General features: G+C 43.0%; 2 protein-coding genes across 5 annotated transcripts in view; one reads left to right on the forward strand and one right to left on the reverse strand.

The window, feature by feature from the left end:
• The window catches only part of slco5a1 (solute carrier organic anion transporter family member 5A1), a 37,719-nt gene extending 25,679 nt beyond the window's left edge, over positions 1-12,040 (forward strand). Inside the window, exons 6-10 of the mRNA XM_084939236.1 lie at positions 2,167-2,365; positions 6,730-6,889; positions 7,280-7,521; positions 7,622-7,686; positions 8,548-12,040. Of these exons, the coding sequence (XP_084795362.1) occupies positions 2,167-2,365; positions 6,730-6,889; positions 7,280-7,521; positions 7,622-7,686; positions 8,548-9,005 (1,124 nt within the window). The 3' untranslated portion in view covers positions 9,006-12,040. The remainder of the gene's footprint in view (positions 1-2,166; positions 2,366-6,729; positions 6,890-7,279; positions 7,522-7,621; positions 7,687-8,547) is intronic.
• sulf1 (sulfatase 1) overlaps positions 11,710-19,079 on the reverse strand; it is a 34,784-nt gene continuing 27,414 nt past the window's right edge. For 3 of the 4 annotated variants that reach the window (XM_084939234.1, XM_084939232.1, XM_084939233.1), the window contains exons 13-19: positions 18,952-19,048; positions 18,762-18,856; positions 18,493-18,564; positions 17,551-17,723; positions 17,218-17,360; positions 16,867-16,990; positions 11,710-13,715 (exon numbers count right to left, since the gene is read on the reverse strand). In XM_084939234.1, coding sequence (XP_084795360.1) covers positions 12,766-13,715; positions 16,867-16,990; positions 17,218-17,360; positions 17,551-17,723; positions 18,493-18,564; positions 18,762-18,856; positions 18,952-19,048 — 1,654 coding nt within the window. In that variant the 3' untranslated portion in view covers positions 11,710-12,765. The remainder of the gene's footprint in view (positions 13,716-16,866; positions 16,991-17,217; positions 17,361-17,550; positions 17,724-18,492; positions 18,565-18,761; positions 18,857-18,951; positions 19,049-19,079) is intronic. The other variant, XM_084939235.1, reaches the window with a different exon arrangement.

Consider the following 19,079-nt stretch of genomic DNA (forward strand, 5'->3'; position numbering starts at 1 on the left):
GTATTTATATGCCAGATATCCAAATCTCTTTGCTAATAGCTCTTCTGGAATCACCTTGTTTGTGCAAAAATACCCCTTTATGTCTCTTAAGCTGCATTATCTTTGGCATTTTTCATAGATTCAAGTAAAGAAATGGAAGCAAATTATATGTCTCTATAACAGGCTGCTACTAACAAACTGCCTAAAGGTACAATTTAAAATTGTTTTTTAGTTAAGTTTGCTTCAGTGATTCATAGGTCAGTGTTAAGTGGGTTAACAAACACAAAACTTTGAAAGACCTCCAGATAGCCTGGAGAACTATTGTGGCTGTAAAATACAAAATAGATAGATAAGTATTTATTGTCATTGTCAGAGAACAATGAAATTGCATTTGGAGCTTCCGTACAACCCATAAATACAATAATAAAGAAAATAATAAATACCCCTTAAAACCCAAGTGTAAATATTTAACCCAGTGTGACTCCAGTGCAATAAGACAATCCTTAGCAACAACATGAGAACATGACAAGTAATGTTCATAAGAAATTCAGACAAAGACCTGAGAAACATGACAAAGTACAACAATGCAACCCATACAATATTATTATTGTACTGTGAGATATGATGTCAGATATGATAGTTATCTATTTAAGAAAGAGGGGTGGGGGACAGGAGGGGGAAAGAGAATAAAGATATGATGCACCAATGCAGACCAGTTCAGTGCTATTAAAGAGTTGGATATGGTTATTGTCCGTGAGAGACAATATAATCTCATCTTTCAGGAACCTTTTTTTTCTCTAGCACAAACAGTAATGGAGTTGTGCTTATTTGAAGAGCACTTGTAAAATGTGCACGCTGCAAGGCTGATGGTTAAAAAAGAAGAAAAAATCAAAAAGATCACTTTAAAAAAAATCCAAGAAAGTCTGGCTGCTGGGAAGCAAGAAAGAAATGAGGGGTGACTCAAGACTTTTGCACAGTACTGTATATAAATAAACATGACTCAGCTTAGTGTAACTAAAGTGAGCTAGCACTGCATTTAATGCATAGCAATATAGTCTCACAGACATCAAATAGAAATAACTTGAAATCACATTAATTACCACCTTGTTGGATCAGCATCATGCCTGGTTACAGAGCTGCCACAGCTACATGTTCATTAGATGTTGCTGCAGAGATAGAGCTGTAACATCACACACGCCCCTCTCAGCTGTAGCCTTCCCTCTCTTCTGCTGCTTTGCTTTCTGTTTTTTGACTATTTGTCACTTTAGTTTCCCTCTTTGTGTTCCTTATAGTTCTTCTTAGGTTCTTAAAGCACCTCTTGCATATAGTGACACACACGTAACCTCTCATGTTAATAGCTGTTAATGCGGAAAGAATGTGTAAAGAGCCTTTTTCCCCCCATGTGTACATGTTTAATGTCTCACAAAGTGCATGGTTTAAACATATAAACATGCACTTATAGGATAATATTAAACACCTGTATTCTGCCTAGTTCTCCCTGAGCATGCTCAAGGATACTTTGCCTTTTGTCCTGTCTTCTGTTTTTTCCTCTTGAGCTCTGCTTTTAACACACACACACAAATACCATGGATACGGTGAGAAGCCACATGACATTTATGTGTACTCTTATCATTTCTCTGCTAATCCTCTGTCTTTGACGGCCCTCCGCCCCCGCTGACTGACCCGGTCTTGCTCATTACCCGGCTGTGAGCATGTGCGGCCGGGCTCGTGGGCTGCCATGTGCACCCACCCTGATCATCGACCCCAGCACGAGGACACTTGCCACTCGGCCTGTTTTGCTAGAGGCCAGGGTTGCCTCTCTTCTCGCTGTCAGTCTGACTGGCTGTGGTGGACTGAGAGCACGTGCTGCAGCCTGAAATGACTCACAGCTAACCCACAGCGTGGCCTTGTCACATTGATGGAGCAAACCTAGTCTGGTCTCTTGCTTTCGATAAAGTAATTTATTCTTGATTAAACAGGTGGGGTGACCTTGAGCAACCATTTCTGACGAAACTCACAAACTCTGTCATATAAACGCGTAACAAGCTCGCTTGGCATTCATGTCGGTGTGCCTGATTAGAAAGCTGTGCCTCAGATGTTTACACCAATTCATTCAGTGTTATCATTTTTCCATGGCACGTTTTATCTGCTTGCAACACCTCTCCATCTCACCGATGTCTTTCTCAGGTGTGATCATCGTACCCAGTGCCGGGGTGGGCATCGTGCTGGGGGGCTACATCATCAAGAAGTTGAAGCTCGGCGCAAGAGAGTCGGCCAAGCTGGCCATGATCTGCAGCGGGGTGTCTCTTCTGTGCTTTTCCACTCTCTTCATAGTGGGATGCGAGAGCATTAATCTAGGAGGCATCAACATACCCTACACCACTGGGTAAGGACAGATAAACAGAAGTTATTGGAAAGGAATTGTAAACCTAACATTGCTTTTCATTCAAAATAATATCTAAACATCATTTAAGAGGTTTCATTAGTTGTAAAATAGACATACTAGTTTTTTTCCCAGTCTGATCGAAGTCTTGATTTTTTGCTTTGCAAGCGTGACTCTAAAAACAAAATTAATCATTTAAAATGAGCCATTGCAAAGCCCGAATCCTCAGACTAGACTGTGTATAAGATGTATCTGAGAAGGGGTGTGGGCTGTCAGCGCTCCCATCTTCCTCATGTGTTGTGGTGTGGTGTTGGGAGTGTGAATGATTAATTAGCAACACTGGCATCTGCTGAAGTGACTCTCTTTGCCACCTCTATTTCTGAAGCTGCTGCTGCTCGACAGCACATCAGCAGCCTGCTGCTGAGTTAACAAACAGTCATGCGACGTGTCAGCCCCGGGGGCAGAAATATGGAGTGGTCTGCTGGCACACTCAGCTATGAGCCCGCTCGCACAGACGCACGGAGGTACCATCCACACGGCGACCTTGGATGATGCAAAAGACCCTGAAAACTGATTACAAACATTGCAAATCTACTGTAATAATTTCCCCCTCTCCTCCCACTGTTTGCTGCTAGCATTCTCAGATGTTACGTGTGCAAGCATACAGGGATAAATAATACAAATGCAGTGAACACAACAAGTATTCACAGCGCTTCACTTGTTGCGCATTTTGTTAGATTTACAGCTTTATTCCAAAATGTATTAGGTTCAAGTTTGGGCTCTGGCTGGAACACTCAGAGTGGTCCCAAAGCCTGAAGCACACTGAATGATGTCTCTCTACATTTGTATTCATCTTTCCCTAAACCCTGACAAGTCTCCCAGTTCCTGCTGCTGACAAAGCAGCATGATGCTGCCACCACCATGCTTCACTGTAGGGATGGTTTTGGGTGATATCATTTAACATCCTAGGACCTGGCGTCCACATACGTGGACATCACATTTTGGGTTATTTAGACCAAAATACAAAATTTTCTCTACAAGGGCCTGATGTCCACTTACAAGGACATTGTACTGCCATTGTTCTGTCGAAATTCAAAATGAATATCCTCATATGTGAATCTCATTTTTCTCAGAAACAAAAATCAGGTAAAGAAAAAAAAAAATCAGGTAATTCTTTGTTTTTACTCTCATCGGGTCCCAATCAGCCCAAATAGCAAAGAGAAATTAAAAATGCATGCCATGAAAGAGTTCGGGTCTTAGGAGGTTAATAATAAGGTGATGAACAGAACCTGGTTTCCTCCAGTAGCAACAATCGGCATTCAGGCCAAAAGGTTCAATCTTTGTTTCATTAGACCAGAGGATTCGGTTTCTCGTGGTCTGAGAGTCCTTCAGGTGCATTTTGGAAAACCTGTGGTAGGTTTTCCACCCTGTTGACCCAGGATAATATCGAAAACCTGCAGGACACTGGCCCTTGAGGCCTGTAGTTTCCCATCCCTGTTCTAGAAGGTTCCCCTCTCACCACAGAACAACACAGGAGCTCTGTAAGAAAAATTAATGGAACAACTGAAGTGTTGTAAATATGTTTATATGTGTAGCTTTACAGGGGCACCAAACATTTTATTTGCCAAGAAAACTTACATTAATTAGGCTCAACCGAAAAACCATCCAAGAGTGGACGCACTTGGGCTGACCTCCTAATTCACAGCAAGCTAATGGCTCTGTCACACAAGTTTACTAAGAACAGATTGTATGTAATTGCCAACTTGACCCCATTCAATTACAGACTGATATCAGATTGACGCTATCTTATGGCAACATTTATGACAGGGTTAGGGTTAGGTTAACTTTGAAGACATCACTTTCAGTTTAAAACAAAAAAGTAATATTGCAATATTTAGCATATTGCAAAATGTTAAAATCGCAATAATATTGTACCTTAAGTAAATTATTGTGATAATATCGTATCGTATAATATCTGGTGATTCCCACCTCTAGTTTGTATCCATGCGTATCCCACTAAATACACTTAACAGTGCTTAACCTATGTGAAATGTGCTTTTCGCATAACTAAGTTAATTAAGGTGACTATTTACTACACTGCTAGTAAGCCCCTGTGCTTTCAAGTCCTGGAGCTGACTCATTGTAACTGTAGTTTTTGTCTGAGCCCATGTTTGTAGAGGGGTCAACAAGACTGTGTGAGCCAGCGGGCCTCCTCATTACGAGCAGCGGTGGTCTCTAGTCACAGGTAGCACCCACACGGGAAATATTTAACCCAAGCTGCCCTTTGTGTCTGTACTCTTACTCTAGTCTAGACGCGGCTCTCCCCCTGCTGACAGACTGAGGACTATCTGACAAAAAAAGGACAGAGCCAGGAGGCATGTGGAGTTATGTAATGTTCTTAAATGTCTGCTAAAGTGTAATGTGATAATGTGTTGGGCTGGCTTTCTTAATTGAAAGCTACAGCATCTTCCCACAAGACCTTTGTTCCTGATAAACCTCCGGACATCACAGGTTTGTTTGTTGTCCTTTTTTTTTTTTTTCCTGGTCATTGTCTGCCAGCGTCAAAGCCGATTAAACCACTCACACTCGTCGCTCTGTGCTTGGGTTTTTCATGCAGCGCTGCCTGGGCACAGTGATGCAAAATTTGCAGGGTTCATTAAAGGCCAGGGTTTAGTCTAGAAAAGGACATGTGCAATCAGTGCTGCAAGACTGCAACTCCATGAGCCTTAAATGCCTTTTTCTTAAAAAAAAAAAAAAGTATGCAAACACACTCATACACACACACAGAGTCTGGAATGTGACACTGTTATGTCAGGGCGAGCCCAAATGTGTCGTTCCAGTGACAGCTAATAAAGATGAGCCTGGACTTTCTGGTCCTGTGAAAAATGATGGTCCAGTGATTTAAGAGTAAAAGAAAATGTTTCGATTTTTTATTTTTTTTCCCCTGTTTGGCAGATTTTACGTAATGAAAAAAATTACTGGCAACGAGAGTAACCTACCATTACACGGCATGTCAAAAATAATCAGAGAGAGAGGCCCCACCAGTGTTAGCTGTGTGTGCTTGCGAGCGTCACTCCTGACCGCTGTGTTGTTAGGGCCTGTCCCCATCTGTTCCGCAGGGCTCAGAGTGAAGCTTCCCAGAGAAAACCCAGGGCTCGCTTCACTGCTCCCGGCTTAGATGAAGCCAAAGTCCTGTCTGGCTTAGAGCGACTGTTCCCACACTGCCTAAAGAGCCAGTGGAGGTGTCACTTCCTCATGCCCCCTTGTTTCTGTCATTCTATCATCACACATTCCACACGGCTAGATCAAAGTTAATCAGAAGGCGGATTATATATAGAGACAACTGTAAAGATTGTCAGGAAGATCAGCAGCCTCCTCAATAATACTTTGTTTCTTTGTTGAATATACAGCTCCACACAGAAACTATTTCAGTTTTTTAATTGCTTTTTGATGCTTTTCCCCCCTTTTTCTCCACCCTTGAAACAAAACTTTATGGCATGCTGAGAGGGAGAGTGGGACAAGTTTAATTGTCTTTGCAGCAGGGAATGTGGTTTAAAATGCTGCATATAGGGCCATAAATTTGTTTTCAATTTTCCCGGCGCTAAGTGACATGCTGATCCTCCCGCGGGCTCTCGCTTGCAAAAAGAGATTGCACTCACGCTAACCTGGACAAATTAATGCTTAAGAAATTATTAAATTCTCCTGCAAATTGAATGGCCAATTCCCCTTGCCTCCAGCTCTTCGTAACACAGCGCTCGTGTGCATTGCTAAATTAAAAATGAGGGGTGGGGTATAAAAAAAAAAAAAAAAAGACTGTTTGGTGCATTTTAGCATTAACTGATATAGTTGGAAAAATTGAATCAGCTGGAAAATATGAGGTAGAAATAAGCACCGAGTCAGGCCAGAGGGCAAAATAAACAAATAACATTACTGAAGTAAATGGAAAAAAATGGCTTTATGATGATTAAAAATTCACTTTTTAAAATACCGTGCTCTGCTATTGGTGCATCTTCCACCCGCTGATTTTTATTTTTTAAACATATATCTAACCTGAGGTCTCTTACTGGGCTGGAACCAGCCAAAGCTGTGAATGGCCCCATAAAACCCCAACGTGCAAGCATTTGGCGACAGTGGTAAGGGAAAAAACCTCTGGAGGGGCAGCCATCTGCCGCAATTGGTTGACACGCATTCTCTCACATTCACACCTACAACCAGTTTAAAACTAAAGTTAGTCCAACATCCATCTCTTTGGACTGCGTGGAGGAAATGCAAACTCCACACTGACGATGAGGAGGTTCAAACCAGGGACTTTCTTGCTGTGAGGCGACAGTGTTTTTGTTCTTAGCGTCTGCGCTTTTCCTCTGCAGCCCGACTCTGACGATGACCCACAGGAACCTGACGGGCAGCTGCAACGTGAACTGCGGCTGCAGGATCCACGAGTACGCTCCAGTCTGCGGCTCTGACGGCATAACCTACTTCAACCCCTGTCTGGCTGGATGCAGCACCGTCGGCAACGACAGCACTGGGGTGAGTGCACAATAGAGGGGGCGATTGCGTACTTGCTGCACTCATAGTTCCTTTTGTGTTTGTGTCACATAATTGCACAAGCGTCAAATAAATCGGAGAATTGTGAGTGGAAAAAGATATCAGAGGATACACAAATCATAATGGATACACAAAGACCTGTTCTCTGTGCATTCTCTTCTTGTAGCCCTGCAAATAGAGGAAATTAGCGTACAACAATGTCCCAGAGGAAGTTATAACAACACAAGGAAAGAAAATGTTTGGATTCTTTGCCTAGATCACTGATTGCACCGTGTTGGTGGTGCCATCCAGTCTGTATGTGAATCTAAACGGAGCTTTGTTCTGATTTAACTCAGTTTAATTGCAATTTCTCATTGTTGTTTTCTCCCACAGATCAGGAACTACACCGACTGTGGCTGCGTGCAGAGCAGGCAGGTCATCACCCCGTCCTCCGGCAGCCAGGTCAACCAGCTCCAGCTCGTCATTGTTAAAACGTACTTGAACGAGAACGGCTACGCAATGTCAGGGAAGTGTGATCGCACCTGCAACACACTCATCCCTTTCCTGATCTTCCTCTTCATTGTCACCCTCATCACTGCCTGTGCCCAGCCCTCCGCTATCATCGTCACACTCAGGTAAGGGAGGCTATCCTGCCAGGTTTTGCCAGAGAACATCTAACAACCTTTGTTGAAGGGTTCTCAGTTTTTCATTCTAATGTGGTTTCCCTTTACCCAGGTCCGTCGATGAACAAGAGAGGCCTTTTGCTCTTGGGATGCAGTTTGTCTTACTCCGAACTCTTGGTATGTTACCCATTATTTACACCACATAGAAAAACTGTCCTCGGTATGCTTTGCCAACTTGTTAGTTTGGATGAATCTCTTATCATTGCTGCCCATTGAATCTACTTTGCCCATACAGGACGTGCAAATGCTTTAATTTAGTGAAAAGTGAGTATTTGTTATTATTTTTTATCACTAAGACAGCAAACAGCTTTCTGAGCAGCTGAAGATGTGTCGTCAAGCATGTAGCCAAGCAAATCTGTCATCTGATGTTTTCACAGCTTCTCCATAGTCCACTTTTCTCCAGCTTTTATTGTCTTGTTCGTCCTCACTAACGCCACAGAGAGCAGGGATGTGCCAGCTTGTAACACACCTCTGTGAACTTTTGAGCAGACAGGTGTAGAAAAGTGCTCGGGCTGAGTAAACGCTGCCCTTGCGTGGAATCCAATCAGCCTGGCCTTGCTGTGTGAACATAAAGTTGTCACAAAGTTGCAAAATGTTTGCAAGGATGCACAGTGGAGCCCTGTGTGTGTATGATTATAGAGTTAACACAATCTAATAATGTGAACTATGAGTTTCATTATATACACCTATACAATGTTACTGAAGTTAGCGGCGTTTCTGATCGGCATAAAGACAAACATTGCCACCAAGTGGTAGAGAAATGGTACTGCAGTGCAGTTACTGTTACTACTGTGCTGTATGTATTAGGATGTATTTGAATTCTGTGAAATTAAGTTTGTTAGCGAGGAAGTTTAATTTGAGTTAAATTAATTAATTCAGTTCAATTAAATATTGTTATGTCAGCCTCAACCCACTGTATAGTTTATATTCAGTTGGCTGAAATTAAAGTAATTAACTACAGCTTCTCTCTCCCTCCAGCCTACATACCGACGCCCATTTACTTCGGTGCTGTGATCGACACCACCTGCATGCTATGGCAGCAGGACTGTGGCGTGCACGGCTCCTGCTGGGAGTACGATGTGACCTCGTTCCGCTTTGTCTACTTTGGCCTGGCTGCCAGCCTGAAGTTCGTCGGCTTCGTCTTCATCTTCCTCACCTGGTACTCAATCAAGCACAAGGAGGCGCGAGCTGAGCGCTGGCGTCAGCACCTGCCTCCACTGGGTACTGTCAGCGAGCTCATATGCCACGCCGGAGGCCAGAAGAGCCACGCGCGCACCCGTTCCTGCCCCGTGTTCATCCCGCCTCGGCCCGAGCCGCCAGCCGCCCTCCTGCTTAACCGCGGCCACAGCAGCCTCAGCTGCCCAGGCAACGCCCTCAAAGCAATAACTCCCCCCATCTTGCTGCCACATCACCACCGAGGCTCTGCCCACGTCTGAGAGCGCGCCGGTTTCATAGTGACACGTGCCTTCCTGTCTGTGCATTTGCACGACACGGCGTCTGCTCACCACACCAGTCAGACGCCAAGCGGGGGGTTCGCCGCTGCTGTAGGACAGACAGGCAGAGACACAAGTGCGCCCACCACACCTAAAGGGCTGCTCGTCCTTTACGATGACAGGAGAGCGAAAGATGTTCTTTCACTCAAGAGCATATCATCAGCTGCAGCCGCACGGCATCCACACAGAAGGTCAGACCTCCAGGTTTGGACGCTATAAAGACATCTCATGGTGCTACTGTTAAAGGGCAGGACATTATCATTATGTACAGTCAGATGAATCATCATCAACACAGCGTCTAAAGCACAACCTGTACTATGCAAGCTCCTGTGTACAGCTCCCTCTGTATTCCACATCTGTACCTCCTCTGCTCCACCCATACCACCACGCTGTTGTCCATTCTTTGATAATCCCATTTTCACTTGCAGGTTAAGCATACTCTTGTGCATTTGAACCTTTTGCACCTGTTCTCTCGTCTGGTGTTGTCCACATCTTCAGTGGGACTGCTTTCTAATCCTTTCACCTCCTTTACCTTCATTTTTTTTTTCTTAACAGTGCCTCTCAGGCTGCCTTGGCCAGTCCAGTATAAAAGGCTAGCTACCAGGGTAAACGCTAGCTACTAAAAAGCCAGTCATTTCTTCTTCAGCTGGGCGACAGCACTTATTGGTCGTCACAGATGATCGTCTGCAAGTTAACCATGTAGCTCAAAGCAGGCAATGACCAGTTGGTACAGTGTAGAATGACTATAGGCAAGAAAACAATATTTCATAGCAAGTGGTGTTATTAAAATGTTATTTGTCAGGCGGCAAAAAGAAGAAAGGAAATAAGAACGGTACATTATCTCTTACCATGTGCTGAAGTTACTGAATGTCCCAAAGATGTGACAGTAGGATTTATTTTTAAAGTGGCAAAACTCCCGTTTACTTTAACCCCTTTTTAAAAGCGTCATCTTGAGAGTAAAAGACTTGTATGGAATGAACCTGCAGATGAACACGCGTAATTTTGGCTTTGTATTGTAAAGGCGTCTCCATACTACTGATCATCAGATGTACATAGTAGTATTTTAGAATATAAAAGTAGCAGTGCAGCAAGCTTGACCCCTTATGTCAGTTATTGGGCGTTTGGGGCCATCTAGTGGACACAGAATGATTGCGCGTGAAGGCCAGTGAATGTTGCTGTTTGTCAGACCTACTGTACTATGAAATTATGGGTTTCTAAGTTAATCACTGCTCTGGATTAATTGCTTCAGACCCCCAAAGGTTATAATCGAGAGAACAGATGACCTGCTGTCTTGGATATTTATTTATTTAAGTCAGATGTTTAAATTTTTTCTGGCAAAGTCTGCTGTGTTTCCCGTAACACTGGGCTTGTGTTGTTTAAGTAAATTATAACTTAACTTCCTCTAATCAGGAGCATTGAAGCCTTGTTGTGTTCTGATGTTAGAAATATATAAAAGTGCATTGGAAAAACTCAAATGTGAGACTTTTTTTTTTTTTTTTAAACCACATTTTTAGAAGTATTTTTTTCTCCACGTGCGAGGGGATACATAAGTCTAATAAAAGTAACAGTATTTTATATTCTGATTGGTATGAGTTAGCAGCCCTGCCACTTAAAGATTATCATAGGTAGATCAAAGATGAATTTTTAGTGTTACCGTGACTTCAAATGAAATATTCATAAGTCATCATTGTGTAAATATTAAAGCAAATGAATCATATTATAGAGCTCACGTGTAGTTAGAAGCATATTTATAAACTAATCCATGATGTTGTAGTTAAAAAGGTTAAAAAAAATTCTTAAAGCTAGAAAAAGAAAAAAAAAAAAGTGGTTGAACAGTATTATTCACACGGGAACGTTCATTTTACATCACAAAGGGGAAAGGTTGGGATTATTGAACTGTTATCCGTCAACTGAACATAATAAATTAAAATGTTTAAACTATGCTTCCCAGAATGTCCTCCTATATTATGATTCTCTGCTCTTCCTCCCCTGGGTCGTATTCATCACGCACTCTAAAGAGGACTAGCAACGTAGGATTACAAATCATCTACTCACTTACTGTGATTGCTGCTCATGAAACTCTGTTCTGATCCTTAAAACCTGTGCAAAAATACCTTAGGAATATGTTCACTGCAAGGCAGAACAGTAACATTTCCAAAATATTACTTAGCCCAAGGCCTTCTGTGTTCTTAAAATTCGATTTTTATTTTTATTAAAGCATGAAACCATCTCTTTGAGGTGAAGCAAACTGCTCTCCTTGCAGGGACGGCTAGAGAATCATCCGGCAATGCCGCACCAAGGTGGCGATTTCTGACTTTGCTGTACTGTACACACACTTGGATTTCAGTGTCCTGCTGTTCAAATGTCTGGATTGCTATTGGCACGGTTGACTTTGTGTTGACTGCAAGATTTGCTTTCTTTCTTTTTTCTTTTCTTCAGTATTTACACTGAAAGTGAGTTTCCTGTACTCTCCAAGTTGAGCTTTTATTGCTTTGTGTTCCTCAGGAGCAAAAGTCTAATTACTGTTTGTGAACACTTGATTTACAAATGCCTTGAATACTTGATATTTGTCATTCAAATAAAAATAAAAAAAATCAATAAATAAAGAAAAGAAAATGAACTTGCTTGAATCATTACACACAGAGACTTGAGGGTGAAAGGTTTTATTTCTTAACAGCGTCGTGGCTTTCCCGAAACCAGAGTTGTTCCATCATTTCTACACACACGGCTAATGCTGCAAAGAAAAAGGAGCTTCGTGAAACCAGTTTCCAAGATAGGAGATGTGAAACGTTGCCCTTGGAGAACCTTTTAGGCTTTTACTGACATGGACAAACCTGTAACAGTGTGTCACAATGTAACCACCTTGAAATGAACTGGCCATGTGCAGCACCATTCTCTGTCGTACGGTGACGTTTCTTTAAAAAGTTACAGAACCACACGAGGAAGACGTTCTACCACGCGAGCGCTTTTCTTGTGATCAGTGAAGAAAATCTTTATTTAAAAAAACCCCCAAAACAAAACACAAACGTGAGCCGGTGTCGTGTTTCACGCAGCTCGTAGCTGACTGTTAAACTGTGCCGTGATTGTCTGAAAGCAAAACAAAGTTATGTTGATTCTGTAACCTTTTTAAAATTATTTCATAAAATCTGAGTTCACAGCAGACAGGCAGTGGAGGACCAGGGTCGTTATTTTTTTGGGTGGGGAGGGCTGTTTAAAAGTGCTTGTGGATTGTGATGGCAGTTTGTTGCGACTGGGCAGGTCTAGGATAAACTGATGAATGGAGCGTAACTAACTCGATGCTAATCACGCATTTAGAGATGGTTTAACCACTCACACCGTTTTTCATAAAAACATATTAAAAACATCAATGGTGTTGTTATCCATGTGGAATTCAGCATTTTTAATTCCAACACTTAAGTTTAGCTGCATTAAGGCTTTTTTCTAATATATATATATATATATATATATATATATATATATATATATTTATATATATTTGAGGGAAAAGAAACATAACACTGTTTACTAATAATTGTAGGCAACAGTAAAAAAATAAACAATAACTTTAATACTCATTATACAACTCTGACTGACTGAGGTGGCATTATTCTTTTTGCTTCGCTCTTGGCTAGCGCTCCTTAGTCACCGTGTCTTTATGGTGACCGGAAGTTTATTGGCTGGCTGGCCAGAGCGTGAGTCTGCCTCAGAGGGTCTGACTGGAGGGTTGAGGCAGAGAGCCGCTGGCCTCGTAGTCCAAGGTGATGGGCAGAGCTGACTGAGGCAGCACCACCCTGACACTCTGTGTGCTAGTCTGTGTGGTGGGGATGGTGGTGGCGGGAGGGCTCCCTGTGGTGCTAGCATGGACCTTAGGCCTCAGAGTCTGCGAGACCAAAGGGAGAAAGCCTTGGGCGTGGAAAATATCATCCTCCTCTTCAGGGTCCAGGTTATGACTAAGACCCTGCGGGCTGATGGTCTTTCGGTGACCGGGGCCGAGTTCTAGCTGGGCTCGCAGGCTGTTGTGAGTACGCAAGAGATCATCGTGTCGCGTTTCGAGTTCTGTCAGCCCATTCCCGCTAAACGTTTCGCCTTCAATCTCCTCAAGCAGCTGCGCCCACGTATCGCTCTGGAGGACATCCCTGCCTCTACTCAGACCTGGTGATGATATCACTGCTGATTTTGACATAACAGACGTCTCAGGTCCGCTTACAAGCCTCTCGGGAAGGTCGTTGACAGCAGGCTCCAGTTTCTGTTCCAATGTGGGCCTGGGTGTGGGTCGTGCCGATGGTATTTTGCTGGGGATGGGGGTGGTGAGGCGAGTCTCTGTGACTAAGCCCGGCCAGACGTCACTGGCAGAAGCCAGCTCTTCTCCACTGCCCACTTCAAGCCCTCCACCCCCGGCCCCGGAGCCCAGCTCTGGCAGGGTGGAGTCGTCAAGCTTATGGGTTTGGTTGTTAAAAACGTGTCGCAGTGCAAACATTTTATCTACATCCTTCTGGAAGTTGTCCCAGTTCTCTGGGCTGGGGCTGTAGTCAGGCCTACATTCATACAGGCTTTCGTTTATGCTATACAAATCCTCCAGTCCCTGCCAGTTCACCTCCTCATCTGTCAAGTTGGGTAGCTTAACCTTGTCGTCCTTCCCATATTGGCTGTGTGCTGTCAAAGAAAGAGAGAGACTGTGAGGAGCAGAAAAATACGGGGAGCTCTTTTCAGGTTCACTCAGTCGGCATGCAGTCACGCTCAGCTCCCAACTCTCACCAAAGCAGCCAACGTATAGGAGTCTGAGGCCTCAAGCAACACACACACGCTTCAGAAGTAGCATTAGAAAAACACAGTATTCACCCTGAGCTCAAGCCATGAGTAGTGCAAACACATGCTGGCTTTTTGCTAATTCAGAATAAATAAAAAAAAAGTCTGAGGAAAAACAAAAATATTCAATGATCCATTATAATATACTAACAAGTAATATGTAATGATATAGTTAATGAAGGGCCTGGGCTCAACTGAAATGCAAAGTCAGGCAACCTGGAATAAAAGAATGTAATGGCAGAGGAAACAAAAAGATGGTCAACAAACAAAAGATGAAACTCATGAAGCAAAATAAGAGAAAGTGCTCGGTAATTCCCAGGAAAAATGAGAAAGGAATTCAAAATGCTACGAAGAAACAAAAGTAGCAGCAAAAGCCAAATTCAAGAGTTTGTCTCAGTTTGATAAGTGCAAGAAAAGAAGCGTCAGAGCCGCTTTTGGTTGACCGTCCCCGTGGAATCGGCTCTCTTCTGGACTATTTGCAGCTAGGAAAATGGAGATTGTCTGACATCGGGTTTTTAGGGACTCACAGGAAGGAGAGGCTTGTTCTCCTCTTTGACCGTTTTCGATGCTGCTGCCGCCTGGTAAGCAGGTGCCAGAAACAGAGGTCAAAAGTGCAGAGGTCAGTGCCTGGACAGAGAGGTCACGGCAACTCAAGTGTCCATTCTACTGCTAGCTAATGGCCACGAGTAGATATGAAGAGCTATTCTGAATGTCGCGTTACACCGGGACAAAATGGAATGACTGTGGCTGGCATGGCATGAAATGTCGAGTGTTAAAGGAATAGTTTCAAGTTTTGGGCAACTTTATTTTTTGCCTAAGTAAGATGAGGAGATGGATACTCCTCTAAGGTCTGTCTGTCTGTTTTTACCCTTTGCTTTTGTGAGGATTAAACAAACGAGACATATATTGAGTTGATAAGAGGAGATTCCTGGAAGTCTCTTTCTATTCTTCATGCCTGGCAGGTACACGCCATTCAGGGCTGTATATAAGCTTAGCTCCCAAAAATGTCAAACTATTCCTTTAATGTCAGGTAGTGATGCATTATGGGGACGATGCGGTTTCATGCATTGTCATTTACATGCACTTGATGCTTGGCCTCAAGTAAAGAAATATCCATTATTAAGACTTGGGATTATTCTATTTAAACAGCCATGCTATCCTATAAAAAGATACTAAAATGATCGATATTTTAACATAAGAAACTGATAGAAATGTTTCATCTTGAGCATTGCTGTGAAAACATGTGGCAGAGAGCATCTTAGCTGCTGCAAATCGACAATACACAGCGAGCAAATATAAAGACAGACTGTGTGCGCAGGATGAAACAAACAAACAAAATATCTGTTATGCTTTGTTAGCGCATTCCCAGCATGCAGCCACAGATGAAGCGTCGGCACTCCGTGTATGACGGATTAGTGGGAATGAGGCAGTTGGGCCCATGCAGGTGTTAAAGGGAGGAGAAAAAAAAAAAATAAGCCACTGAAGAGAAACAAAAACTTGGAGAATACCTGTGTGGCTCAAAGCTTCCTCCATCTTTACCTCCTGATAAAAATAAAAGCAGTCGATTGTTAATGTTTTGATTCAAGGAGGTGTGGGAGGGAAATAAACAGATCATTCACACTGAAGACGTCTTCATGCACCGCTCCTATATGCTATGGAGAAACGCAATCATTGGATGATTAGGAGGAGGAGGAGGAGGAGGAATGAGGAGACAACGGAGGAAAAAGTCTGAAAGGTCTTATGACTGGGCTGGGTTTAGAGATGAGGAGATTGAGAGTTAAGCGGTCTGATCAGGCGCTCACTTTACAGGTTATCCCCTTCAAAAGCAAAAAGGATACGAGGTTATCCAGTCAGGTGATTGCTGAGGGTTAAGTCACACATCGCAAATAGATTCTGCTGGACCCATTTCACCCCACAGTTAAAATTTTAATAATCTAATTTTCCAACTAAAACATCACTTGATTGAACCACAACAGTAATTTCATTGGTTCACAGAGCTGGCACCGTAACTGAGAAAGGGCAGCCAGTGCAAGTAAGAGATTTTCGGCTGTTTTGTGACATGTGCTGGCACGGATTTGACAAGACCAGCATGCCAGCGCTGAAACACAATCAGGTTTCTCAGAGCAGCTTTGGCCGCTCCAGTGCTCCACTCTCCAGCTGGTAATTACAGACATGAAAGTTTTATCCTTGGGACATAAACAACGCAGCCAGTTCATGCCACACACAAACGCTGTATAGCTCAGACTTTACAGGCTTAGGTCATAGTGACATTACTTATTAACCGCCTCCATCACTGGGATGTCTTCTTTTAATGATCCTTGGACCAATTGGCGGTGATAAAAATAAATAAATAAATATACTGTGGCTGCCTATAGCACCGATGCGTGACAGGCTCGAATAAAACGACAGCCTCAATTGCTGTGATGACAGAGTCCTCCAAATAATATCCCTAACACTCGGTGACTCACAAAGGGGAAGATTGGCCATGATGCACAACTGTAACCTGGCCCTGTATTTTTCTTTTTTTTGATAAATTCAGAATATATTCCAGTAGGGTGGAGTGGGAGATCCTGAAAGACAAGTCACAGTGCATGTGTGGGTGTGTGGGTATGTGAGAAGAAAACACAGGAAACAAAGGGAATGCATATCTCAGTGATGATTACTTGACCTCCACCTGAAATTTGAGCAAACTGAGTGGATCGTCCCCAAACACATGCACCATGCAGATATGTACAAACACACACAAGACCGAGACTGAGACAGATTCAAACCACAGAAGACTGGAACACAAATATTATCACATCGTCCCTCAGATTGTGAGTTATATTAACGATACCACTTGTTACACGCTTCAGTCAGTCTGTTTCTTCTGTGTGTAGAATCGGTTTCTGTCTTTATTGGCATCACAACTACCACTAAACCCAGTTCTTCACTCAAACGGGGAACAAACAGACTGAAAGGAGATTCTTTTATTTTAATTACTCTTTTTTTTTTTTACCTGTATCCAAGCCTTTAGGGCGAGGGTTACACTGCTTGTATCCTTGACAACTCCTCATCTCCATGAGCTGGGCATGGAGTGTGTTCAGCACCTCTCGATCCACTGCATATACTGCGTTGGTAAGCTGCCAACACAACACAACACACACACAGACACTTGTTTTATTGTCATGATGTTATATCTTCTTGTTATATTCCCATGTAAATACTTGCAAAATTACTAACAGCACCTGTTCTTTAATAGATGAGTTTTATAACGCAGGAGCCAATGAAAATTGTTTAAGAGTGACAAAGCAGACAAACGCAGTGAGAGAGAGCACAGCTGACTGATTGTAGACAGATGTTCACCCACCTGGTAGGGGTCACTGTTGAGGTCAAAGTACTCCAGGAAGCCGGTGGAGAATTCGCAGAAGAGCGTGTTGTGGGTCTCGTTGATTGTTCGCAGGCACCAGTACGTGTTGTTGTTGGAGCTGGTGCACGCACAGAATGCCCCCACTACGAAATAAATGACACAGTTGCTGCCGTCAGTCCTAATCCTGACCATTATTTCAGGCGAAAATGTGAAACTCATTAAATGAATGGAAATTTTACGAATGTTTGACAACCAGATCTACATCATGTTAAACACATCAAACAAACAATCATTATTTCGCTGATGTTTGGAGACTGAAGCTAATAAACGCACGTGTCCAGAAGGGAGCTGTCTGCCAGTGGTCATTGTTATGTGTGAAGCAAGTGAGGCCTGGAAGGCTGCAGTCGTCGCCATTCCTCTGGCGCTTCTTCTCCTTCCTTTCCTTCTTTCTCCTGCGGATCTCGTTGTACAACTGGGCCTTCCCGTCTATGTCCCGCGCAGCCTCTCTGTCAGACAGAAACGTGAGAGAGGATTACAAAGGCGTGACGCAAACATGACATCAGCCCCTACCCTCCCTGGTACAACTAACCGCAGTAATTGGGGGGATACAAAGGGGACTTCCAGAAGGCCTCACTGATGCCAGGCTATGACAGCCTGTTTACGTTAATGTTTGAGGCCTTACTACAGTATTTCCAATTTTTCTGGAATGACATTCTAGCCACTGTCCCCTCTTCCTCCAGCCCAAACACACGGCAGGCACTGCAAGAAACAGCTGCTTTACATAAGCATAATCGGTTCCCAGTGTTTCCTGGTGCGAGCCGATCACTGTGTTTGAGGGACTAACTGATTTCCCTCTCTGCTGGATCATTCTGTCGTTCCATGCAACTCAATCACTCCCAGACACACAATGACAACATCTGCTTTATCATTTAAAGTCTATTGAGGGACCATTTATAGATGGCATGCCTTCTTTAGAAACCTGTGTGTATTTTAGGATCGCATACATCATTAACACACCAAAGTAAACGTACATGATGGAGTGTTTCAACTGTGATCTACAAAGCAACCGAAAATGAAGATGAGCTTTAGTGATGGATTCGTGTTACACCCGCCATGCAGGGACCACCATGCAGATGTACGGTTAAAGAGCATCACGGCACACACCATTTGCACATTTTCAATCAGTTGCAGATTTCATGGTCGGTGTTAACTGAAAGATAAAATGCTGAAACTAAACAGGGCAAACTCAGAATTAAAAGGGGAAGAGAAACTCACTTAAACGGATGGAGTTGATCATTCCTGCTCTTCAATCTCTCTGCCTTGTTTCTGTGTCCTTTGCTATAATAGCTGTTTTTTATGAACAGAAAAAGGACCGTGGAAGAAAAGTTGTTTTTTTGTTTTGTTTTTTTGTTGTTGTTTTTTTTTTAAATCCATGTAATCCAGCAGGGTTTGGAATAAGGCCTAAAACAAGCTTTAAAATCAACTTTTCCAACAATACTAGAGAGATAAATGTATTTTTTAAAGTGAAATTATAAGTGACTGACCTCTTCTTTCCACAGTCACAATCATCTGGCCGTGTCCTCTTCAGATGACCTCTTACTTCCCGCAGTTTTTTCATTTTTTCTTGAAGTGCTTCAATCTAGAAATACATAAGCAATACAACCAATGACCTTTGATAAAAACAAATATCCAGAAAACTGTCCAAGAGCCTCATATTGAACCTCATACACTCACCTCCTGGTCCACATAGCTCTTATGATCCTTCCACGCTCTGGGGGACTGGTAGATTTCTCTCTCGCAGTGGACGCTGTCATTCACGAGGATGTAACACCTAAAAAAGATGCAAAAACACCCCCTGCTGT

This window comes from Perissodus microlepis, chromosome 9 (genome assembly GCF_051167445.1).
Source record: "Perissodus microlepis isolate ML-2025 ecotype Zambia chromosome 9, ASM5116744v1, whole genome shotgun sequence".
NCBI lineage: Eukaryota > Metazoa > Chordata > Actinopteri > Cichliformes > Cichlidae > Perissodus > Perissodus microlepis.